The following is a 25,959-nucleotide window of genomic DNA, read 5'->3' on the forward strand; positions in this document are numbered from 1 at the left end:
TGGCTGTTTGCGGGCGGGGAGGAGGAAAAGTGGGGGGGGGGGGGGGAGGAGGCTCCTGAATGACAGCGCGGCCGGAAACTCAGCCACGTGCGGCGGCCAAGCAAGGCAGAACCAGTCGCAAAGAAGCAACGAGCAGCACCGCCTTCCTTCCTTTACTCCCTTTGGCTGAGAGCTACGTCCATCTTAGCGCTAACCGGGTTTTGCTTCTCAAAAAAAAGGGCTCCCACTAGTGTCATTTCGAAGCCTTTCACCGACTCTGCTCTTGGTCGCCGTTTGGACCGAGCGATTTTGCAGGGCTTGTTTCTCCGCTACGCGCCTCCAAGTACGGTGTGTGTTTGTGTGTGTTAGTGTAATAGGCTATTTTCTACATTCTTCTGTTGCGCAATCCAGCCTTACTCATTAGTGCAATCATCCTTATCCCAAGTAGACGTGCAGTTGCAGAATATAGGTACCTGCAATGAGGCGCACACTGGTAACACCGGTTTGACGGCGCTCTGAGAAAGGTTTTCTCAGTGGAATATTCGACGCTATTTATTTATTTATTATTTTGGTTTGTCAAGCAGGTATGAGAAAACAAGTATGACTATATAACATATAAACATATAAGCGTATATACTTATATACATAAGAAATGAGGGCAAATAAATGGGGATTAGTAGGACAGGGAAGGTAGGCACGCTGGTGCGCTTATGCACGCCCCATTTACAGACCTCTTAGGAATGGGTGAGGAGGTCCACGGTAGACAGTTTAAGGTTGAAGCTGTGGGGGTTTGAGGATGTAACAACAGAGTCAGGTAGAGGATTCCAGGCATTGATTGTTGCTGAAGTCGTATTTTCTGCAATCGAGTTTGGCGCTTGATTATGTGCTTGGTAATGATTGTTTCATTACCAGACTAGGTAACATCTTCGGTTACCTAGGAATTGAGTGGTGTTTTCTCAGGTTACGGTTCGCCATCCAGTGGCCGGGAAGCAAATGCATCTAACGCAGCCTTCTGCAAATTTGCTCACGCAACAAACCAAACCATTGTTCCTTTTGGGGTAGTGGTATGCCGAGTAGCTCTCATTACCTGGATTTTCACAACATTGTCATTTACAAACCCTGGTGGCTGTATGTAGGTCTGGCGCGTAACTATGAAGAAAACCATTATATTTTTAGCTGGTGCCAAACTGGGTTGTTTTTTTAACTTGACAGCCTTAAGTTGTCGTGGCCTTCGACTCCCAGATAATACAGCTAGCATTCCCTAGCATGGGGAATTCTGGAAGTTGAAATCCACAAATCTTAAAAGTTACCAAGTTTGAAAAACATCGTTGTAAAGCAGGGGTTCCCAAACTTGGCAACTTTTAAGACGTGTGGACTTCAACTCCCAGAATGCTTTATGCTGGCTGGAGAATTCTGGGAGTTGAAGTCCACAAGTCTTAAAAGTTACCAAGTTTGAAAAATATCATTTTAAAGTGATTTAAGCCGATCAATGAAACGCCTTTAAAGCTGCCTGTTCAACTGAGCTTAATTTGGGGGAAATACCAAATACAAACCTGTCAATCTGACATGAAAGGGCCCCGCATGGTTTAGAAAACCATATATTCACAAAGGTTCTTTGCGAAGAGCTGTAAGGCTGCGGCAAACTTAGGAGGACGCCGGTTCCTTTCGCTGGCGAGCCCGCCTTGGCCTCCTCTCCAGCGACCGGGACTCCGCGTTTCCCCCTGCTGCACGGAAAGGGAACCTGGGCGCGCCAACACGGAGACGGAAATGTTTGTTTCCATCTCTTCCATCCCTCCCTTTCCTGGTTACGCAAACACAGCGCGGGAGGGAGAGTTCGGGCTCGCTTGCGAGAGACGGCAGAGCTGCGGAGAGAGCGCGCAAAACGCCTTCCTTTTTTTGGCCGGCTGCGGGTGAGTATCCATCCCATCCCCGGGCAGAGCCTTTAATTCGGACTCTTGGCGGGGTTAGGGGCCAGTCGCCCCTCCGCGAAGGGGAATCGATGCGGGGGCATCGCCATTTCAGAATGGAGGGACCACCGGAGAAAAGGGGGCGACCTTCCGCCCCTTTGCCCGGAGGAGCTGGACTGGAGCCTCCTTAAATAGCCACCCTGAATGCAGCAGATCTGTTGCACGTGGCTGGTATCTTACGGCTTAGTTATCTCAGCTGGCAAGAGCTATATTTGTATTTTTTTTAAAGAAATATTTCTTTTACACGTGCAACTTGCAACTAACATGCATCGCACTCGGTCTTAGGACAGAATGCCTAATACAGATCTCCTGCGTGAGCAGGGGGTTGAACTAGATGACCTCCAAGGTCCCTTCCAACACTGTTACTTAAATTAAAAATAGATGGGGGGGGGCCGTCGGGTGTTTTGGTGGAACTGCAGAAGAGGCTGGGGGCTCGGTGCGGGTCTGACTTGTTAGCGGCGAGGTTACGACTAACCGTTCCAATCGAGCTGCAAACTTGCCTCTCTTGTCCGTAAAAAGTCGGAGTTTATCCAGTTACGGTAGTTGCAAGGACACACTGAGGACAGTTCTTGCCTCGGGTGTTTTCTTAGAAGGCTTGCATTTCGAGGCTGCATTTCCCTTGAGCAGAAGATGGCTCGATTTTGCAATGTGTTAAAAATAAGGCGCGTTTGGGGGATTTGCCTAAACTAATTCTGCTACCGTATGCAATTATATTTTTATTTAATACAGTGCAAATCACGTCCTAATGCAGTGCATGAATTCGATGCAAAATAAGCACTTTGCCAGTTCTAAGTGAGATCTTTTCTAGTCATTTGTAGATCATGGAAGTAGAGCAAACTGATCACCATTTCAAGATGCATATCATTTTTAATTCCTTAGACCCAGGGGTCTCTAGCCTTGGCAACTTTAAGATTTGTGAAATTCAACTCCCACAATTCCTCAGTCAGTAAGTACCCTGGCTTAGTTCATTATAGGTTCTTGCAAGAAAAAACTGGATGGAAGGGAAAATATACCTTATTAGGGATAAATGTTTTTCTTCCTCTCCTCACCTTCTTAGAGAGTAAAATTGCTTGTTTGTTTGTTGTGATCCTTTCCCCAAAACATCAGATTGGTTTATCACCCTTGTGTCTTGTCTTGATGTGAAGAAAACAGAATTGACAGTTCTGCCCTAGCAAAGCAATATGGGTTAGAGAAAGCTTTTTTCTGAGTAACCCACAAGGTGTGTGGAGAATGGCTCATAAGCAACATTTTAATAAAGGTTTAAACACCGACTTTATTCCTCTTTTTGTTAATCTGAAATAATGGACTATAACAGTGCTGAAAGAAGACTTACCAGACCGATGAACATTTGGCATTTATCTGTATCAGAGGTTCTCAAGCATTTCAGTCTCAGTACCCTTTTGCATTCTTAACAAAGATTGAGGACCTACAGAGCTTTGGGTTATGTGGATTGTATCTATCAATATTTACTGTATTAGAAATTCAAACAAAGATTTTAAATTACTTACCTCCATAGATCTCAAGGGTCCCCAGACCACACTTTGAGAATCGTTGTCTGTCTCATTCCTTAACTCCTGGGTCAGATTGACTGCAGGCTAAACATTAATTAAATTTGTCATGACAACTGCAGTTGTGTTAATATCTCCTATACATATGCCCAAACAGTTGTAAAATATTCTCCATAGCCTTCCTCCCTCACTTCAACAATCCTACACAGCAGTTATCACAAGGTGCAACTTGAATTTAAAATGCAATTACTTCTGAGTGTTACATTTCCAAGGAGATAGAAAAATAACTTTTTATGTAAGATTGTGTAGGTGTCATATCGGCACAGGCATATGCAGTGTTTTGTAATGACATCAAGTTATATTTTAATTTGAAATTGTTTAAATTTTAAATTATCAAAATATGTAGAATGCATAGGTGTCTGCAGAATGTGGCCAAAATAGTAAGATGGCAAACATAATGATACAGTCAAATTTTGGCCTGTTTTAATGTGCATTGCAACATACCTTAAAAGCAACAACCCAGTGGAGTTTAATTGTATCATCATAGTTTACATTTTACCTTTTTTAAAATCATACTTTGCAGATTGGGGGGGGGGGGGGGGTTTAAGAAAGAAATTTCACCTTCCCACGTGAAAATATTCAGTATTCAGTAATAACATATAATTCATAACTGAATTGGTAATGCTAAATGATAGCAGAAGTATATACTATATTTTGAAACCAATTTTTAAAAATCCATCTATGCCTATATACAGCTCAATAAAAAGTAGCTGTACTTCCAAAGAATAATAGAAATACGTAGGAAGCATCATGTATGCATATTTGGAAAATTACCGTGTTATCTACAATAGAGTGCCATATAGTGGATTGTTTAAGGTCTGACCCCAAGATTCTATCTTTATTTAAGCATGCAAGGCAACTGGATCACCTAAAACTAGTCATTCCTCTCAACCCTAATCATTCTTTTTTATTTATTATTATTTTTATATGCTATTTATTACAATTATTGTACAGGCCTAGTCATTCCCTCTTAACCCTGATCACTCAAACAAGGATCCACAACAAGCCCTGTTTGAAGAAGACAATACACCCTCCCCCCCCCCCTTCATGTCACATCAGCATTGATAAGCTTTGCTGTCACTTTATTAAGTGACTGCAGGGGGGAAACAAGCAGATCCTGCAAACAGAACAAATATTAGGAGAAATAGCATTTTGTTACTTACAGTAAGTCTCTGTATGGAGAAAATTACAAAAATGTGTTGTTAAATATAGACAACCTAGAACTAAATTATTGGACAAGTAGTGGACGTATTAGGTTAAATGGAAATTAACTAATTAGGGATAATTTAATAGTGCTTTTCTTAGTACAATCAATAGAATTGTATACACAATAACAATTGGTGTGTGTGTGATCTAGGTATGTCTTGTCACGGGCCAGGGATGCCCTGGGATGGCTTGCATGGATGAAAATCTCTATCTGAATTACTGTTGATTAAGAGTCTTGAGCCCAGTGTACGACAGTCCAAGATTATTGTTACTATTATAAACAATTAAGAAGGAAAGAAGCTTTTGGCAAACTACTGTTAACATCCAGAAATAATCTCCTGCCTATTCCTGAATATATTAAACATATATTCTGAGTTTAGTGCCATGACTAATATTCCTGTCTTGAAAAAAAAAATCACAGCAGCTCAGCTCACAGCAGTGTCATAGCAACTGAAGTAGAGAGATAGAATTTATTATTGCCTGGCATAGCAATTAATGAATTAACGTGAAGCTTCCGTCAAATATCACTGTCAGTGAAGCTATAGCAATGGGTTCAGGTAATTTTCCAGTGTAAACTACCTAATATGCAACTGGATTGAAAGGAGGCATAGTGGTGTCTCAAAGACTATTTTATTGTGACCATAAGCTTCCATAGGTGAGAGCCTGCTTTAAAAACAAATCTTGAAAAAATCCTGTTATAAAAGTATTTTATTCAACTGAGCAACCTTTTAGGAACTAATTGATAAAATGTCTAAAGCTGTGATGGCGAACTTATGACACGAGTGCTAGACGTGGCATGCAGAGCCCTCACTGTGGGCACGTATGCCATCGCCAGTTGCTCTACCTGGTCTTCATGCGTGCCAGAGCCCCAGAAACCTGAAGACTGGCCACCGTGCATGCGCGTGTTGGAAACCCAAAGACCAGCTAGTCGGTGCATGCTGGTCTTCCAGCTTCCTGGACTCTGGCACGTGCGCACACGTTTCAGTTTGGGCACTCTGCCAAAAAGGTTCGCCATCACTGGTCTAAGGATGGTAATACTCCAGCTAAAATATCAACTGGAGGTACCAGTATATTATTGTAAATGGAGCATAGATGTCCATTTTTATTGTACTTTAAAGGAACACAAGTGCTGTACTAAAGGCTTCTTTTTTTAATGTTGTAGTATACTGTTTTAGTATAACAGGTGTAGTTGGGCATTATTTATACTAGGACCAGATGGGAGCTTGCTGGGCCAGGTGGTATAAAAAAGGAGAGAATGAAAAAAGGAGTTGAAAAATTTATACATTGCATCAGATGGAGATGACAAATTAAATGAATTAATCAATAATAGAGGGTGCAGATAACCACACAAACATTTTAGATGAAAGAAGAAATTATTCCCTCTCTTTTCAATTTTGAAAATGTCAAGGTACCATACTGGAGAGGATGTTTTTGTTTTTATTTCCAGGTCTCCTTAAATGTCTGCATTGCTGCTGACATTTTGAATTTATATAATCCACCTATAATTTTTATTTCTATCTCTAAATCAATGTATTTATATAGTATTATTTGGTTTTAATAATATAATTAGTGTTACCAATATTTTAAATTATGTAGTTGTTCACTTGATATAAAATAAAATACAATTACTGTTGAACGCTATTAAAGCAACTTGGGTTATGTGATTGTACCAAATGAAACAAAAGAATATTGCATTAATTGCTGCTGCTGTTGCTTGAAGAAGATGTTAAAATTTATATTTGGGGGAAAAGATTTGCTGTAATAAAAGATTAGAAAAAGATTTTTCTTCCAGTGATTGGTATAACAATTCCAGTTTTCTATTTGTAGGGAAAACACTTAAGCAGTATTGACTTCAGTATGGACCGATATGAAGATATATCTGATTGTGAAGTGGATCACTCTTTCTTTGATAGCGATTTTGAAGAAGAGGTGAAGAAAGACAGAGCAACAACAGAAATAAATAAAATGAAAAGTTCTAGACCTGCACAAATAAAAGGTTCAGTTACAGATGATTGTCATTTGAAACAGAAAGCCAAAGTGATGGAGGATAACAGTATTGAGGAAGAAAAGCAAGCTAAACAGGCAGAATATCAAAAGGAAAACATGTTAGGGAATGGTGCTCATAATTCAAATAATGCTCTTTCTTTGTTAGCTTCTTTAAATCTGGAGGATCCAGTTGATAGAATCACAGCACAAAATGAACAAACCCTTCATGAAAACATTCCAGTGCAAATTCCCTTAAGAGAGAAAGAATGTGAAGAAAATTACTACACAGATGCAGAAAACAGTAGTGATGATAGCAGAAATCAGAGAGTTAGACATAAGTTCTCTAAACAGCCTAATGGTACAAAGGTTAATAGGAATGATAGTTCCTCCTCCTCCTCTTCCCCATCTTCTAGTTCTGATACAGATTATTCAGACACTGATGGTTGCCTGTCAGACTCATCATGTTCTTCAGGAAAAAAACCCATAAGATCACCACTTCTTTCATCAGAACAACAGTCAAACGAAGGAAAAAAGTCAGTGGAAGTAAAATCAAAATTGGGTGACCACGCAGAAGAATCTGAAGATACAGTTACTGATGTCACTCCTCTGTCAACCCCAGATATCAGTCCCATCCAATCTTTTGAAGTGGCAGCATCCAATGATAAGAAATTAAAGGTTAAAAGACAACAAAATGTCAGCCAGGAGTTACATGGTAAGCTTGCAGAACTTATTAAGGCATATACATGGCAGCAACACTAGACTTAATATACCTGTTTATACTTTTTTTTCATTAGAACCTGGGGTAGATCACAAATGTCTTCAAAAGGTACTACATGAAGCTATGGACTTGAATAACCTTTTGAAAGGTATTTTTCTTTTAATTCTTCAATATCATTTTCCTCCTTTTTCTTTCATTGTAATTGCATTCCAATATAGTATCTCGGGTGATGGATGGAAGGAAGGATGGATGGATGGATGGATGGATGGATGGATGGAATACTTTGAATATGAAAAACATGTTCATTATTCACATGCATTATTTACACTTACTTTATATTTTCTAGACCTAGTAACGAGTAAAAATGTATGAATTGAAATAGATCAAGCACAATTTAGTTTAAAACTTTCTGTAATAAGTTATGTATTTTTCAAATGAAGCTGGGCATGGTGAAACACACACACACACACCCCACTCAGTTGAAATGAATATGCAACCAAAAATTGTATCATTATGATCACATCTTTTACTTCAAACATTTGGAGCCTGTCATGATAGAGAATACATTTGGTTGCTGTAGCTTTTCCGTCCACTGTTACATCTAAAGATTTGGATGCACCATTGACCATTAAATAATTTTTATTTATAAACATGAATTCCAGTTTTGGAAAAAAGATATTAAAGTATCACCTATGTATATAAAAGCAATACCAGTATTTCTGTGGAAGGATTACTGTTGTTTTCCCGACAATAAGTTATGCCCTGCTAATAAGCCCAATCGAGCTTTTGACAGCATGCACCATAATAAGATCTCCCCCGAAAATAAGCCCACCCCCAACTATTTAAGCGCATGTGTACCCAGTCCCCACCATTACCACTGTAACACCTACCAGTACAGCTTGCGGGGCAAAAATAGAGCCCACTGCAAAAACAGCAGCAGGCGAAGCAAAGTGCTTCCACCTCCCGCCCTTCCCTCCCGTGTAAAAAGAGGCCACCACAAAAAGAGCAGCAGGCCAGCAATGCGATCACCCCCTCCCGCCTGTTCCTTCTTGCTCAAAACAAACACCACCCACCCCACCCCAATGGTAAAGGCAGCCTGCCTGGTTCCCTTCCCCGCCATCCCTTTAGCGAGGAGTGGCAGGGGGGAAAACGAGGTGCGCCTCTTACCTTTCCAGATCCATTGCATTCTTTGCTCTTTTGTCCAATTAATCCCCTTGTCAAAAAAACCATGAGTTCAACTCACGAGGTTTTTTTTACAAGGGGCTTCACTGGATGAAAGGGCAAGGAACGCAACGGACCTGGAAAGGTAAGAGGCGCGCCTCGCGGTCCAACACCACCCACCTCGCCCCAATGGTAAAGGAAGCCTGCCTGGTTCCCTTCCCTGCCGTCCCTTTAGCGAGGGGTGGCAGATGGGGGGGGGGGGAGAAGCGAGGTGCAGATCTTACCTTCCAGGTCCGTTGCGTTCCTCGCTCTTTTGTCCAGTGAATCCCCTTGTAAAAAAAACCTCATGAGTTCAACTCACAAAGTTTTTTTTACAAGGCGCTTCACTGGATGAAAGGGCAAGGAATGCAATGGACCTGGAAAGATAAGAGGCACGCCTCATGGCCCAACACCACACACCTCACCCCAATGGTAAAGGCAGCCTGCCTGGTTCCATACCCTGCCGTCCTTTTAGTGAGGGGTGGCAGGTGGGGAGGAGAAGTGAGATGCACGTCCAAGTGCTACCAGAGACTGACAGTTCCGCTGCGTTCCTCGCCCTTTCGTCCATTGAAGCCCCTTGTAAAAAAAACCTTGCGAGTTAAACTCATGAGGTTTTTTTTACAAGGGGATTCACTGGACAAAAGGGCAAGGAATACAACGGACCTGGAAAAGTAAGATGCACGCCTCGTTTCTCCCCCCCCCCCACCTGCTACCCCTCGCTAAAGGGACAGCGGGGAAGGGAACCAGGCAGGCTGCCTTTACCATTAGGGCAAGATGGGTGGTGTTTCCAGGTCCATTGCGTTCCTCGCCCTTTCGTCTATTGAAGCCCCTTGTAAAAAAAAAACCTCGCAAGTTAAACTCATGAGGTTTTTTTTACAAGGGGATTCACTGGACGAAAGGGCGAGGAACACAACGGACCTGGAAAGGTAAGAGGCGCGCTCGCTTCTTCCCCCCACTTGCCACCCCTTGCTAAAAGGACAGTGGGGAAGGGAACCAGGCAGGCTGCCTTTACCATTGGAACGAGGTGGGCGGTGTTGGGCCGCGAAACACGCCTCTTACCTTTCCATGTCCGCCGCGTTCCCCACCATTGTGTCCAGGGAAACCCCTGGTTAAAAATAAACCTTCTCGCGACTTCTAAGAAGTTTGATAGAACTTACAAGAAGGGGTTTTTTTTTACCAGCAGCTTCTTTGAACACAATAGTGAGGAACGCAACGGAGCTAGAAAGGTAAAAGGCGCGCCTGCTTCTAATCTGCCCCAGAAAATAATAAGCCCTCCCCTTATAATAAGCCCAAGGCCATATTTTGTGGGGCAAAAGAAAATAAGACCCTGTCTTATTTTCGGGAAAATAAGGTACTAGCTTGGGAACCAGAGGACCTGATGGATGTACTATGAACAATTGGCTTTGAGGTTGTTTTGGGTTTTTAATAAACCTCTGTTAGGTATATCAGATAAGAAACAGAGCAAATGAGCTAATTCATAGTAAGGCTACATTACTATGAATCTTGCATGTCTGAAAATACAAATCTGCGGTCTCTTCTACTGCCTGATAAGTTAGGGAGCTTCATTTCTAAGTTTTTTTTCACTGTCTTTTAGGCAGCTGTGGACTAAGCTCCCTCTTATCTACCCATGCCCCAAAGTCATTTCCACATTTCCATTACACATTTCCATTATTTTACTTTTAGATAGGGAAACAGAAGAAATAAAGGCTGGAAGAGCACGTATCTTATATAAAAAGCAGTTACAGTCTTTTATTCAATTAAAACTTATAGTTTGAGGTATGTTTGATTATAAATGCATTTCATTTGGACTTTAAGTTTCAATTCATTACTTTGGTCATTTTGGTGAATAATCTACATCGTGACTTAGTGAGGAGAGTCTTCTTTTAGTTTTCCTGGACTTCTTGAAAATGTTTGTTTTGTTATACTGTTTATTTTGATAATATTACAACTGTGGGCTTCAGCAATACTGTATAGCAGAAATAGACATCTTTAATATTAGGTTTTCTCTAGAGCAGGGGTCTCCAACTTTGGCAACTTTAAGCCTGGCAGACTTGAAGTTGGGAGTTGAAGTCCGCCAGGCTTAAAGTTTCCAAGGGTGGAGATTCCTGTTCTAGAAGGTGATTCTGTGAGAGCATCATTCAGCACTAATGTTCTTGGCTACAGTGTTCTTTCTTGCACATTGGGTAATATATATGTACATGAAATCATTGAGATTATTCAGAATTTGATGATTCTCAGCTCTATTACTCTTAAGGAATCATTAAGGAATCATGTTCTGGAATATTATTTGATTCTAATAATGAGTTGGATAAAGAGGAACTAGTTGAAATTTAATCTAGATAAATTGAGATCAGTGGACTGGGAATGTAATTTCTTAAAATTTTCTGGAAGAGATTGTGTTTCCCCTAAACCAGGGGTGTCAAACTGGCAGCCTGTGGCCCGGATGCAACACATCCTGGCCATGCCTCCCTCCCGTTTTAATAAAGGAGGAGAAAGTTGTGATACATCACATGATAATGCACGTTTGACACCCCTGTTCTAAACGATCAGATTTATACATTGCAAAATCTATTTGATTCTTCTTTACCAGATCTTTATATAGTTGGCAGAAGAACATCTGGGTAGACATAATTATACCGGCACTGATTTAATCTAATATGGCAATTGTTATTCATTATGCCTGTGAGGATCTCAGTTGATTCACTTTACTGATAGACATCACTTTTCCTTGTTGTGGTAAAGTGTCTCAAAGAGATGAGATACTCTTTCTCTGCAAAGCAATAAAGTGAAAGCTGATTCACTGGTCTTTCCTCAGAGACCTGTGCATGCCCAAAAGCCTCATTGTTCAGTTGAACAACCACAGCCATTCAAGCTCTCCAGTTTGAGGCACAGTGTTTTAATTAATTGCTTCACTCAAATCTTCATTGAAATGAAACGTCAAAGATTTGGAAATTCTAATGTTCATACTTAATTATGTCTAGATCTGTGATGGCGAACCTATGGCATGCGGAGCCCTCTCTGCGGGCACGCAAGCAATCGTCACAGCCAGCTCCACCATGCATATGCACGCGTCTCCTGCCAGCCAGCTGATTTTTGTGTCTGCTGTGCATGCGTGGAGGGCAGGAGGGGAGGGGGGGGGAGAGTGGTGCGCATCCCCCCCGCACCACATTTTTGGTCCCAGGCAGCTTTAGGTATGCTGCTAGGCCCAAAACAGAACATGGGCGGTTGTGTATGCATGCGCAGGGGGGTCGCGCACACATTGCATTATGGGTGTGGGCACACACGCACTTTCGGCACACAAAGACAAAAAGGTTAGCCATCACTGATCTATATGATGCAACAGAATCTAGAGGACTATCCCTGAAAGAAACCAAAAATTTCAGTTAATTTAAAATGTGACAAAAATTCTCAATATAGAATTGAGAAATCTGCAGTAGTTACTAATTGTTTTCTGGGTTCAGTCCAAAATATTTGTCTTACAACTGTAAATAGCCATTGTCTGACCAAATCAACTTACTATGCACTTACTAAGTTGTTACATTTTAAAGAACCTTTTTTTAGAAAAAACAAAAAACTGTAATGCTGTTAACCATAAATCCAACTGCGAATGTAAAATCAATAAATGGATGTTCAAATACTTTGTCCCATTTAATTGTTCTTCACTTGATATGAGAAGTCTTGTAGAAAGGTATTGTGATGTATTGCTGATGTAAGCAGATTCTTTATTAAGGCAGGCTGGCAGTCAGAAATGTTTCAAGAGTTGAGCTGGAAGCAGGATTTCTTCATGTTATTAAAACTGATATACCATATCGATATCTCTTTCTCTGTGTGTTGAAAGAAAATAGGTGAGAAAAACAAAGAGGGAAACTGTAAAGTGTTTAGAACTTTAAGGGGAGTATAAAAGAGAAGATGTATGGGATACTGTGTCAGATTCTACTTTTTAATATAGTTTAAGATCTCTTTTTCCACAAACAATCTTTGAATATTGTCTAATTGCAGCCCTTTTAGTATTATTTGGAATTGCCATAGCTGTCCTGTTGTCAGAGTCATAGAAATACATACATCTGTCTTTTTGAATCGGATATTATGTATTAGAGTTTAGGAACAAGCTATTCTAGTTCTCTCTAGATGCCATAGTCCTGAAAAAGGAATTATCAGAAAATTCAGGGAATGGCTTAAAGGGAAAAAATGGCATCAAATATAGCAGCCTGCATGATGTCCAGGTTTAGCATCTTTAAATTTCCATGGCTGTCTACATTAGCGGGTTTAATATCTAGAGCAACATTTGTCATTTCATTGACAGTGAGAATTTTAAATGAATTAATAAACTTGTTTTTGATCTATATTCTGGTGCCCCAGTTCAGGGTGTTATGATACCAATTCTGAATTGATGTTAACATTTTCTCTGTTAAATATCAAACAAAACCTTCGTTCATCAGTACCTGAACTATGAATCTATAGTTTATATATTGTAGATTTTTTTTAATGAAGTTAAGAAATGGGATGTTTTAGGCTGCCTGAAAGAAAGTTATTTAACTAGGTCAATGCTAAAATAAAAGTTTTTTCATCCAGACTCAGCCTATCAGTTTATTATTAATAAAGTCTCCTTCCTGGGATGCCTTTGGGTAACAGCTTAAAAATTGCTAACAGCCACCCACAGAGAAAGTAAATTTACCTCCTTTCTAATCTGGAACTGGGCAGCACATTAAAATAGTGAATCCATTTAATGAAGATGGCATTAGAGTGGCTGAGTCAGTTTCTTGAAGAATTGTTATATTTAGCATTCCCACCCACACATTTTTTGCACAAAATAAAAAGATAGGAAATAACCTGCTTGTTGACCTGCTGGTCTTTGATAAGAATTTTTTTGTCCACAGCATTATTTATAGAGAAGGTCAGAGGTTCACAGAATATATTTTTAATGCTTTTGGTATAATTAATGTTAAAAGTTGTTTATTACTCTTAAAAGAAGTGTTGTTTAATCTGGGGTTTGGGGCCTTTGCTTACCTTTTTTAAATTGAATTACTCAAGTACTAAACAATGTATTTCCAACTGTACTCCTTAGGGTTGTATGATAGAACAAGACGGGGGTAATTTATCCATTGCAGAAAGCTAAAGCATTCTAATATAGAAGAAATTCTCTATATAGAGAGGCATCAAGCAATGAAGGGTTGAGATGTGTAAGTTATTATTTAATATTTAGTAGCATGTAACTGTTTTCCCGCATTTCAATATGAAAATTGAATTTTAATATTATAAAAAGATTATCTTTGGTCACCACATTTTCTATAGCAAAGGTTGAATTGAATTGAATTGAATTTATTAGGGTTCTCTGCTGCCCAATCCCGAAGGACTCCGGGCGGCTTACAGAATAAAAAGAAATTAAAAGAACTTAAAAACAGTAGGACACACAAAGTTAAAAAAGAACGCAACAAACACCAATCAGAAGGCCTGCCGGAAAAGCCAGGTTTTAATGGCTTTGCAAAAGGCCATGAGAGTGGGGATGGCCCGGATCTCTGGGGGCAGCTCATTCCATATGGCCGGAGCGGCAACAGAGAAGGCCCTACTCCTAGGCGCCACCAGCCGGCATTGTCCTGCTGAAGGCACCCAGAGAAGGCCCATCCTGTGTGATCTTATTGGTCTAAGGGAGGTATGTGGCAGGAGACGGTCCTAGGCCATGTAGGGCTTTAAAGGTAATAACTAGCACCTTGAATCGTGTTCAGAGACCAATGGGCAGCCAGTGGAGCTCGCGGAGGATAGGTGTGACGTGGGTGTACCTTGGCACACCCAGTATCGCTCGCGCAGCTGCATTCTGGACTAGTTGCAGTCTCCGAACACTTTTCAGGGGCAGCCCCAAGTAGAGAGGTTCTTTTTTCTGACCAAGACAAGTATCATAGTCAAGTTTAGAAAGCATTCGCCTTTCTTTGGGAAGATCCAAAGTGATGAGTGCGATGGATTAGATGCCATCATTGGACATTTATTTCATGGAGCATCAGAATAGAAAGAATGAAAACATTCCTGTTGCTGCTTTCTCATGGACAGCCAAGGTGCACCAGCTTTGAGATGAGTTTAGGCAGAGGTTTGTCCTCCAAGTTTCTGCTTGGCTCATGAACATTTTGTTACCAAACCAGGTGACATGGAGGGTTGAAGATGTTACCTAGTTGGATAATGAAATGTCTGGGAGCCACATAGCAAGCTTGGAGGACAACCTCTGCCTAAACCTACAGCCTGGGCAATGAATATTCTATACAATTTATATATAGATCACCTCCACACGACCCATTAGATCTCATCGTTTAGGCCTCCGAGTTCCATCCGCTGGCCAATGCCGACTGGCCACCACGCGGAGGAGAGCCTTCTCGGTGGTAGCCCCGACCCAATGGAACGATCTCCCCGTGGAGCTTCGTACCCTCACCACCCTCCAGACCTTCCGCACAGCCCTTAGAATCTGGCTATCCCGTCAGGCCTGGGGCTAAAGATTGTGACCCGCCCGAATGGTATGAATGTTGCGTTTTAATTATGTACTGTCTATATGTAAAAGTCTGTTTCCCCCCTTCCTTTTGATTGTGAGCCGTCCTGAGTCCCCCCAGGGAAAAGGGCGGCATACAAATAAACACCCCCCCAAAAAAAATTTGAGCTGCGTCTCAAATAATCCTCAGCATAGTCACAAATTCTACATTAGAGAGATGGGGTGATGGACAAATTGGATCCCACCTAACTCTTCAGCTTTAAAGGTCTTTCAGATAGCATTGACACTTTCAGCAATTCTAAAGACTGCTTGGCAGTTGTCTAAAACTGAAGTTCCCATACACAGATTTATGGAGATGATAGTGAAAGTGCTGAATTTCACCAACAGGACTATTTCCCATATAGAATCCCTCTCTTCTCTAGAACATTTATTTATTTAGCTCTTCTCATGATGCTTATTAGAGCCTGCCATAGCAATTGATGAGCAAAATGATTAAAATCAAATTTTAAATTCTGTACATACGCAAACACTAATTAAAGATAATTGCTGAAACAAATTCATGATTTATCAGTTATCCATTTAAAGAAAAACACCAAACAGATAAATGATTTCAGCTAGCAAAAAAATAACTCATAATCCAGATTGTTATCATAAATTATAGCTAATAAAATCATCACCCCTTGGTCAAAACGGCTTTATTTACTATTTGTCTATAATAACTCTATAGCACCAGGATGGCGAACCAGAGGTGGCACACACAGCCCTTTCTGCTAGCTCGTGAGCCGTCGCCCCAGGTCATATCTCTATGGGGTTTGTATCATGAGCTTTTGTTTCCCTGCAAAGGATGACGCAGAAGCTCACGAAAGAAGAAGATCTTACCTCTTGCCTCCCACTAGCCAGCTGGTCTTTGGGTTTCTGCTGTGCAGGTCCACATGTCCAGCACACGCCTTTCAGTTTGGGCATGTGCACACACAGATTGGGCACTTGGTGTCTAAAAGGTTTGCCATCACTGTTTGTAGCATGTACTTTAAATTTAATTATGCTAACTTCTACTTAATATAGAATTGAGACACATAGGAGAGAAGGAGACAGCACAAGCAGTTTAAACTATGTTCTGTCCCTAAATTATATTTCCAGGTTCTGTCAATTTGTGAATTTAAAGTTGAGAATCTGTTCATTATGTTATGTTAATGTATGGACTAAACAGTAGGATTGCAGAGGCATCTTCTAGTACCTCCAGTCTGTACAGTCCTGTTCTTTTTTTAAAGCCATGTTGGAGGAAGAAAGACGAACAGATTCAAGTCCATATTTATAATACTGCTATCTGTGCTATTGTTAGCATGCTTTGGTAGCACTGTTTTATAAAAAGGTCCTTCTGAACTATATTATTACTTCCATTCTTTCTTCCTGTGCAATTTGATATACAGTAGATATCCAACTAGCTATTTGCAGAGACTAAATAGTTTTTCAAAGACATGGAATGGGATACTTGTAACCATGCTGTAAGAATCTCCAGTATTCACTCTGCCAAACAATTATATTTTTAACAGTGATGCCCACAAATTTCAAGTATCGTCCCAATCTCTCCTCCTTGAATAGTACTGTGCTATTGTAGCCCTACTATATAGTTTTGATGAAAATAGCAGTTCAGCAGTGTTTGACTTGCTATTAGTTAAAGCATAAGTGTATAGCATGTTTTATGTTTTCCCGTGTTTTAATTCTTTATTAAAGCTTAGGCAAAAGTAAACTCATTTATATACTGAATAAATGTTTAAACTGTGCAATCTTATATTCTCAGCAATTTATAAAAATAAGAAATCCACAATACAATATCCAGGTAGTCCTTGGCTTGCAACTGATTATTTAATGAACATTTGAAGTTATATGGATCTCCCAGGTGATACTTGTGGCTTGGCTTCAAGGTTGTGACACCACCACCACCCCTGGGGTCACATGACCACATTTCATGCCATCAATAACCTGCCCGCATTTATGACAATTTGTAGTATCCCATAGCATAGTTTAGTGACCAGGTTTTGCAAAGCTTTTGTCAAACTGGTATTTATTTCTAGTTTTGACAACACCTATCCACAGCAAACTTTAACAACCTTGACTGTCACTTAATGACTGGAACAAAAATGAAAAATAAAGTCATTCATTCATTTTACAACCATTACAACTTCTAATCATGATGGGCAGGCTCCATTATAGTCATAAATCAAGGATTACCTGTAAACTAAAAGGGTTAAAACTATTAAGGAAATCAAAACAACTTCCCACTTGCAATTAACAATTGCAGTGCAACTATGTTAATTAATTAAAAGCCCTCCATAAGAGCTCCCTTTTGACAAGTTTCCAAAAAGCCAGCAGGGCCAGGACTTTTGAATTTCTCAGGGAAGGATATTCTGCAATGGTAGAATAATAACTGAGAAGTATCTCTTCCTAGTATTGATCCCTAATTTTGCATAAGTACAGAATATCAACATTTTTTCCTGTGTATTGGCCAAGTCAATTCTGGTTGAAAGGTGTTATTCTGAGAGTCCTTTGTCCCCAAGTTCAATGGGACATTATAGGATAATTGTTTTCAACTTCTGTAAGTAGTATCCTTTTTGTTCCTGTCTATTCTTGAGGTTTATAGTTGTAGTTTCAACTAAGATGGTACAAATTCTTATAAAGAGTTGTTTCAGAATATATGCATGCCCTGGAAATGGTAGTGAAATGGGACTATTTCCCATTTAGAACTTCTTTTTCCTCTAGTCTGGAACATTATGAATCAGACATTTTGATTTTCTAACAGCTTTCCTGTGAAGTAATCAGGATTTATTGATCACAGAGAACCTTGTAGCTGGTTGTTAAAATATCCCCTGAATCTTTATCAGATGACAAGCAAGTATTACATCAATATCTCTATATTAAATGTTATAGATTTAATCCAAATTTTCAGATATACATTGAGGAACAGACTACTTGTGTGTGTGTGTGTATGTACACACACACACACACACACATATATATATACACATACACACACATACATATACACATAATTTAAGGGCTTATTATTAGCATAAATACATATAGAAATAGCCATTTTTATTGTGTCACCTCTTAACAACCATCACTGATTTGAAAGTACTGTAATGTCCATTTTATGAGCCTTGCAACATTTACTACATTGCCAAATTTGGAAAAATTGCGTAAAATAGTTGCGCTGATGCCAGTAGAGTTTTGCATAGTATGGAGCGCTATACTCCATACTATGAAAATGTAGAGAGAACTATTATTTATTTTGGAAAGTTTATATTTGTTATTGTATATTCCTTGGAGAGATTTACTTTTCTTTGATATAATTATTACCGGTCCATATACTTTTCAAACCCCTTGCTTTTGATGGCATTCAGTTGAAAGGGATGTATATCTATTGTAGACTAATGGTTTGACTGCTTGCTTATTTTACAAAATGTATCTCTCATGGTGCTATTCTCCATATGCATTCTTGACTTCCACTTTATTCCCTGCTTCTATTGTGGATTGGTGTATCTTTTATGCTTTTTCCTGAATCCTGAGTAACATCTACATATGCTACTCTTGTCTCTCTATTCCTTTTCCAAAAACTCTGCTTTCCTAGATATATTTAGCAATGTAATTTGGTGAATTAGAAGTCTTGATGGTCTTTTAAGATTGGTGAAGGACTATTTATGAACAATTCCTGTTATAACAATTTAACTCTTTCTGCAACATTTTTGTAGATACCACAACTTTGCATGAAGTTTTGCTTTGAAAATAAATTCAACAATTTAATAATTCTATTAAATACATTCAGCAATTTCAGGCTCTCTGACATTGAAGTTATTTTGAAATATTGTGCAGCTGACTCATCTATCCAAGTCATCTGTCACACAGACGGTAACCAGTTTGCTGCAAACTACATTACAGAATAAGTGATTTACAAGTTTGATAGTACAATAGTGACTCAAAAGAGATTAAGTATCAATGCCAAAGGCTTTTTAAATATGGTCTATCACAACAAATCAATTAATGATCTGAGAGGGAGGAATTCACTTAGATTATAGATTAGAAGTGGGCAAGACGTGTTCAAGAAATTTCAAATCTCCAACATTCGTAGAAGCAAAACATGAAATGTCACATACTTCAGAAAGAAATTTGCAATTTTAATATTGTGCACAACTTACTGTTACAAACGGATTCTTTTCTTTTTGAACCTGGAACTATTTAAATGTGACTGCCCACCTGACACACTTATTTAGACATGCAAAGGGTAGAAATGAAACTTCAGCAATCAGAATTTTGGGAAAGTCCATCTCCTGCTCATCATTCTGTACTGAAAATTATGAGAATGTAAGTCAGCACCTACTTTGATTCTTGTTGACCGAATCTGCTAAAGAATGATGGACAGACTCATTGCATATGAATAATTTGATTTAGTACTGAGTAAGATAAACAACCAGCCCTATTTAGAAATGCCTTTTATATTTCTAATTGGGACTGGTGCTCACATTGCCTAGTTCCAAATCAAATTTAAAAATGGTCAAATGAATTAATTATTTTTGTAATATGCTTCATTTTGACTGCCTTATAATGTATATTAATTCTCTGATAATTGTAGGAAATGTTTATATTTCTTGTCTGTTTCTTCTGGAAGCAAGAATTGTGGTGCATTACACATGAGTACTGTAATTATTTGGAAAGAAGTGGCACTGCCTTGTTTGTATAGGGTTTCGTTTTATCACAACTGCAGAAATGTTTATGCTCTGGATCCTTGAAATATATTTGTAGTTTAAGTCCTGTAATTTCCATGCTCTCTGTAAATTATGGAAGTCAATGTCCGGCATGTTTGGTGATTATAAAGCTGAGAAAGGCTATGTAAAGAGGCTTTTGTTACATAAGATTATGTTACCAACTTTAGAATTGGGGGCCAGCTCCTTAGGAATCCTCATTTGAAAGATAGTGTGTGTGTGGCCAAATATGAAAATAGGTTTTATAGTTTTGAAGTGATCTTGAAAAAGCCTAGTCATGCAACCTGTTTTCTTAAATATGTACTTGTGTCCAAAGCTTTTCTGCAATTGGAGAAAAAGGATCAACAAGAACTGGCATTGAATCAGTCTTCTCTAGGATCAAGGAAAAACTACTCATTCACAAATGACGAAGTACGACAAATTGATCGGGAAAACCAAAGGCTCTTAAAAGAATTGACAAAGCATTCTGCAAAACCCAGAAACAAAAGTGCCTCCATTAAGAAACCTTCAGGCTCAGCACCTAAAATGTACCACAGTGCCATCAACAGGCAGAAGGAACAGCAGAGGATCGACAGAGAGAATCTGGTTAGTTGAAGTTCTGGATTTAATAATATTAATTAAAAACTAGGCTTTTTCGACTTAGTATGTTAGGCAAGTCTGTCCACATGGCTTGAGGCTCATGATAGATGAGCCCCTAGCAAATTGTATTGCATTGTATAAACCATGGGCTTGCAAACTATAATTTAACGCATCGTGTAGACCACATTATTTGTTTCATCCTCTGAGAAGTGGGTGTAATCTTATTAAATCACAAAGCTCTCCTGTAATTCAATTGTACTAGCAGTGGAAGAAAATCCATCAGCTGAATGCTGCCTATTTATAAGTGCTTGCCCTGGGTAGGAGAGATAAAAATCCATTATCTGAAAGTATCCAAATATGAATAAAAATATATGGGGGCACTAGCAATTCCACTGCCATAATGAACTTCAGGATTGCTAGAGATTGCTAGACCCAAACATGAATATGCCTGCTTATCTCAAATTTTATCACAACAATGAGATTTCCAATGTTTCCTCAACTGATGGTCCTTGATTGTAGGTTTGTCATATATGACTACTATTTTGTTTCACTTTTTATTTAAAATTAATACAGTAGACAGAAAAATTCAAATATGCTTTTTTCCTGTTAAGTTTCTTGCCCAGTACAATGCAGTTCATTTATCTGCACTTTCCTTTTTTCCACTCAATTGTGTCCAAATGTTGGAGGCTGCCTAGACAAAGTCCCTGCAGTTTCCTTGGCAAAGCTTTTCAAAAGTGGTTTGCCATTGGGTCCTTCATAGGACTGAGGGAATGTGACTAGCCCATGGTCCCCCAGTTGGCTTTGTTCCTAAGGTGGGACCAGAACTCGAACAGTCTCCTGGTTTCTAGCCAGATGCCTTAGCCACTACACTAACCTGACTCATTACCTGCACTAATTTCACTTAAATTTAAATTTAACTCTGTGCTGGTTTTTGGAACATGTGGCTTCAACCCAGTTCTCTTCCTCTTTTAATTTCTCTATAGCATAAAGAATAAATGTTTGAGCTTCATTGGAATAGTATTTGCATATCTTTGAATTATGCAGAAAAGTTGTTGAAATATCTTGCTATGCATTTGTGTGTGTGTGTGTGTTTGTGAACCTAAAATCACCTTCTTTTCACAATTGAGCATCTACCTTAGACACAAGAAAAATCAACCAGAAAGGAATTCATTGATCTCAGTAACAAGCAAGAAAAAAAACTGATTGATGTAGTTAGTAGCAAAGGAACATATTAAGTCATTCTATCATTTTATTTTAGCCATTGATCAGCAATCACACATTTGTCAGTAGCACACAACTTAATAGTCCACAACTTAAAGTAGAAATAATTGAAAAAATAGCCAACAGTCAATTTCTGTAGCTGTTTATTCCACTACCACTGAATTGCTGTAGTAACCATAGCAACAGATCTGGAGGCAAATGAAAACTAATCTTCTGTGTAATAGTTCTTTACCTAGAACTGCTCAATGATGTAGTTTAGCATGAAGAAAAAGATTTTTTATTGAATCTGTAATGTAACATAGAGAAGAGGGGGGAATGAATTTACCCAGATGAAATTGGCCTTCTTTTCATCCTGATTTATGATACTGTATTCTATTTCTAAAATATTCAGAATTGTAGGCTGCAATAAAAAGCCACATTATTTAGTCCCTTTTTAATATTCTAGAAATGCATAAATGCATAAATACTCATAAGAGAACACCCCAAGAAACCACTCAGATGGCTTCTTTCTGCACATTTTCTATTTTTAATTCTTTTGAAATGGAATGATTATAGTATGTGTTAATAGTCTGCATTTTGGTTTCCTGAGAGAGTGGTTGGATGACTGACTTGGTTTGAATGATCAAATTCTGGCGTAATAACCTAGGACAGTGGTTCCCAAACTTGGCAACTTTAAGACTTGTAGACTTCAACTCCCAGAATTCTCCAGCCACAAGTCTTAAAGTTGCCAAGTTTGGGAACCACTGACCTAGGATATGCACAAGATTCCTGCTCCATAGATAACAATTTTTCTGTTTCCATTTCTTCAAATCACAAAATGGAGTACCAGAACATAGAAAAGGAAGTATTGTAAACAACTTTATTCCAAATAGCAATGCAAACTAATTGTCTGAAACTAGCATAGAATATAAGAGCTTTATAAAGTGAAATTCACCCCCCCCTTAGAACAGCTTTGCCTTTTTCTACCGTGACCCGTCAAAAGCGCGTTCCACAAAAGCGCAGTCGATGAAATCGCGTATGTGACGTCATCACAACGCGACGAAAAAGATCAAAAAATTGAAATAAAAATTAAATTACAGCAAGCCGATTCACATAAAGGTAAGGGTTAGGTTAAGGGTTAGGGTTAGGGTTAGGTTAAGGGTTAGGGTTAGAGCGTTAGCGTTAGGTTAAGGGTTAGCGTTAGGTTTTTCGTTACGTTAAGGGTTAGGTTTAGGGTTAGGGTTTGGTTTGGGGGGGTTAGGGGAAGGTTTTAGCTTTATTTTTACATTTTTCGATCTTTTTCAATCTTTTTCGTCGCGCTGTGATGACGTCACACGCGCTTTCGTCGACCGCGATTTTGTCGTCTGCGGTTTTGTGGTAGAACCTTTTCTACTGCTGTGCTAAGACATCAGATGACTACGGGATCAAGTGGACCGTCTCATCTATGATTTCCTATGGAAATTCATCTCCAATGAGACTTGTTTGCCTTCACTCACACTGTCATATTCAGTGTGATGACGTTGTTGGAATACTAGGTATAAAAATCTCTAGTCCCGGGCCATTGTGGCTTCCCTTTATAGTTTTGCCTTTTATATAAATGCTATATGATGAACAAAGGCAAAGCTACCAAATGATAATGTTCTCTTCTGCCCTATTCTGCTTCTCCATTCTCATATCAACAGAGTGCTTCCTAACAGCTTTTTCAAGTTAGTGTACTCCAGTTATGTTGAACAACAGTATTATAATTCTAGTGAGAAAGTAAAGGCATTGTAATCCAAAACAACAGAGACTCTGGAGGGCTAGTTTTGATTATGAGATTCTTGTATCCCAGGTCATAATGTATTAAGTTATGTGTATGTTATTAAAGGCTTTTTTGAAAAGACTTGAAGCAGTGAAACCAACAACTGGCATGAAGCGCTCAGAACAGCTCACTGACTACCAGCGGCAGATGGGCTACTTTCGCACTTCTGGAACTCCGAGGCGAGGAAAGTCTGCCTTGAATCATCAGAGTCCATCTAGTAAGTCATTCCAGAATCTTCATCTGCTAATATCAGTTTGATTGAAGTATGGGGGGAAAAAACCCTCACTGGTCTTTATTTCTACTGTCTTAAGTAATGAAATCAAATCTGATCATCTGCTATGTCTTAATTTCTATATATAGTGCAAGGAAATTATGTTTATCTCCTTTTATACTTTTTCTAATATTTATAGGTTATTTAAATGTACATGTAAATGTATAGGTCATTTTTTTGATCAGCACAAATAACATAACTTACCTTAAGGATTGAATCTAAAAATTGTATGGTACAAATAACACTTGCCCAAAGTGAGTTGTTCCTACATCTTGCCAAGCTCTCTATACCAGAGGTCTCCAACCTTGGCAACTATAAGACTTGTGGACTTCAACTCCCAGAATGTCTCAGCCAGCAAAGCTGGGAGTTGAAGTCCACAAGTCTTAAAGTTGCTAAGCTTGGAGACCACTGCTCTATACCAGGGATCGCCAGACTTTCTGACCTCAGGGACCACTAAATTCATAATTTTAAATCCTGCGGACCACTAATATGAATTTTTAAAAAAGATAAATAGTATTTAGTGCAATATAAAAAATGCAAATAATTTTTCTACGGACCATCAAAATTTTCTCACGGACCACCAGTGGTCCACGAACCACCTGTTGGTGACTGCTGGTCTATACTACATGCATGCTGATTTCCTGAGTCCAGAATAAGTGAGTGACTATACCTCCAATAGCAGCAGTAACACTGAACAAGGTTACTTTTTCATAAGCAGCATCCCACTTGCAGGTGTTCAAATCCGGAGAGTATTTCTGATCTTACTCATCATCTACGTGTTTAATGTTTATGCTGTTTACTTAAAGTTGCTTAAGTTTATATTGTTTACTTAAAACTCCATATGATCTCTTTTGACAATTTTGACAGGAGGTACATCCCGAACTTCCAGTCATAGTGCATCCAGTACTATAAATCAAAGGAGTGAAAAACCAGTTTTTGATAAATGGTGCACTGCAGCAGTTGAACCCCAGTAACATCCATGGCGCTTCGTTAAAAATAATTTGCACTTCGCTGTCAGATTTCTAAACTGATGGTTGGGGATTACTGTAATTCTGTGCAGGACTGTTGTAATATTGAATAATTAAAGGATCCTGGAAAGTAGTATTAACTATAAAATGGATACAATCTTGATTCTTTTTTTTCCATCTTTCTAATATGTGTTGCACAGTATCTTTATAGTCAGTATTTCTTAAAACAATACTTGTATTAAAAAGTGGCAATATTGCAAGCCTTATTTCCTCAAAGTCAAATGAAATCGAGGTTTGAAAAGTAGGGATAGGATAGACCAGAAATAAAAATTCATTTGTTTTTAGTCTTAAATTTTGAATTTCTTACCATGAAATTTATGTAACTTTGTATTGCAAACTTTTAATTTCATAATTTACAAGATGTAATAAAAATATTAGACAGAGAACATTTAACATACACGTCGGCCTTGGTGCTGTCAGTTACAACATGGAAAACATAAACTGAATCTTTTCAGATCAGTAATCCAATTCTAGAAATATGGATTTTAGATAAGCAGTAGACATCTAAATAAATGTAAAAAGTATTGTCTATTATCTAGAACTCTAAAAATCTTGTACTGTAATGTGTTGACAATTTTGGTCTGTGATATGTTTGCACAATTATATTTATTAAATTGTTCTCTAAAATTTTGTTTCTTGAAATAAAAATGAACAGAAATCTTGTGGATGCACTTCTTAAATCTTGGCACTTTGGAATCTTTCCATAAGCATATTTTTCTTTGTCAAAAACTACAAAGTGTGATTACTTATGAAGGTATGAAAATTGTACATCTGTCCTTTTAAAATTAAGTAAAATATTTAATTGAATTACTTTAGTGTGCAGTTCTTTTCTGTAATTTTAGTCAAATATCAATAGTTTTTAAAAATCACATTCTGCTTTTAATTGTATTTGTGATAGCTATCTGCTCCACAATAGTATTCAGATTCCCAATCATTCATTGATTTAAAAAATAACTTGTAGTTAATTTCCTGTTTGAATTCCATATGCATTTAACAATATTTCTAGGTTGTAAAAAGTTCTAGTCTATCTCAATTATCTGTCCATAATTATTTGCATAATGTAACAGTAAACTTATGTTTGTATATAAATTACATACATGAACAAAACATTTGCTTTTAATGAACATAAGTGGTACATGAAGAGGCACCAAGACATTGCAATCACAGTTAAATGCAAATATTGAAGAAATACAAAAGCAAAATTATGGAGTTACGCCTGATTTTCTTTAT

General features: G+C 38.5%; 1 protein-coding gene across 5 annotated transcripts; it reads left to right on the top strand.

Moving 5' to 3' along the window:
• Positions 1–167: 167 nt before the first annotated feature.
• CFAP97 (cilia and flagella associated protein 97) lies at positions 168–25,539 on the top strand. 5 transcript variants are annotated; one of them, XM_032224071.1, is made up of 6 exons: positions 168–327; positions 6,548–7,418; positions 7,501–7,572; positions 20,167–20,435; positions 23,497–23,647; positions 24,569–25,539. In XM_032224071.1, the coding sequence occupies exons 2-6, from the start codon at positions 6,578–6,580 to the stop codon at positions 24,673–24,675; spliced, it is 1,440 nt and encodes a 479-aa protein (XP_032079962.1). In that variant the 5' UTR covers positions 168–327; positions 6,548–6,577; the 3' UTR covers positions 24,676–25,539. The 5 variants fall into 5 exon arrangements, with proteins under 5 accessions (XP_032079962.1, XP_032079963.1, XP_032079964.1 ...); XM_032224072.1 differs by having other exon boundaries at positions 168–322; XM_032224069.1 differs by lacking the exon at positions 168–327 and adding an exon at positions 1,532–1,889.
• The last annotated feature ends 420 nt before the right edge of the window (positions 25,540–25,959 follow it).

This window comes from Thamnophis elegans, chromosome 9 (genome assembly GCF_009769535.1).
Source record: "Thamnophis elegans isolate rThaEle1 chromosome 9, rThaEle1.pri, whole genome shotgun sequence".
NCBI lineage: Eukaryota > Metazoa > Chordata > Lepidosauria > Squamata > Colubridae > Thamnophis > Thamnophis elegans.

What these genes read in the sequence shown, in the direction of transcription:
- CFAP97 (XM_032224071.1), top strand. Translation starts at nt 6,578, where the DNA reads ATGGACCGATATGAAGATATATCTGATTGTGAAGTGGATCACTCTTTC. An exon ending in CTTGAATAACCTTTTGAAAG is followed by an intron (nt 7,573 to 20,166) that starts GTATTTTTCTTT and finishes TTGTGTCCAAAG; the next exon opens with CTTTTCTGCAATTGGAGAAA. An exon ending in GGATCGACAGAGAGAATCTG is followed by an intron (nt 20,436 to 23,496) that starts GTTAGTTGAAGT and finishes ATGTTATTAAAG; the next exon opens with GCTTTTTTGAAAAGACTTGA.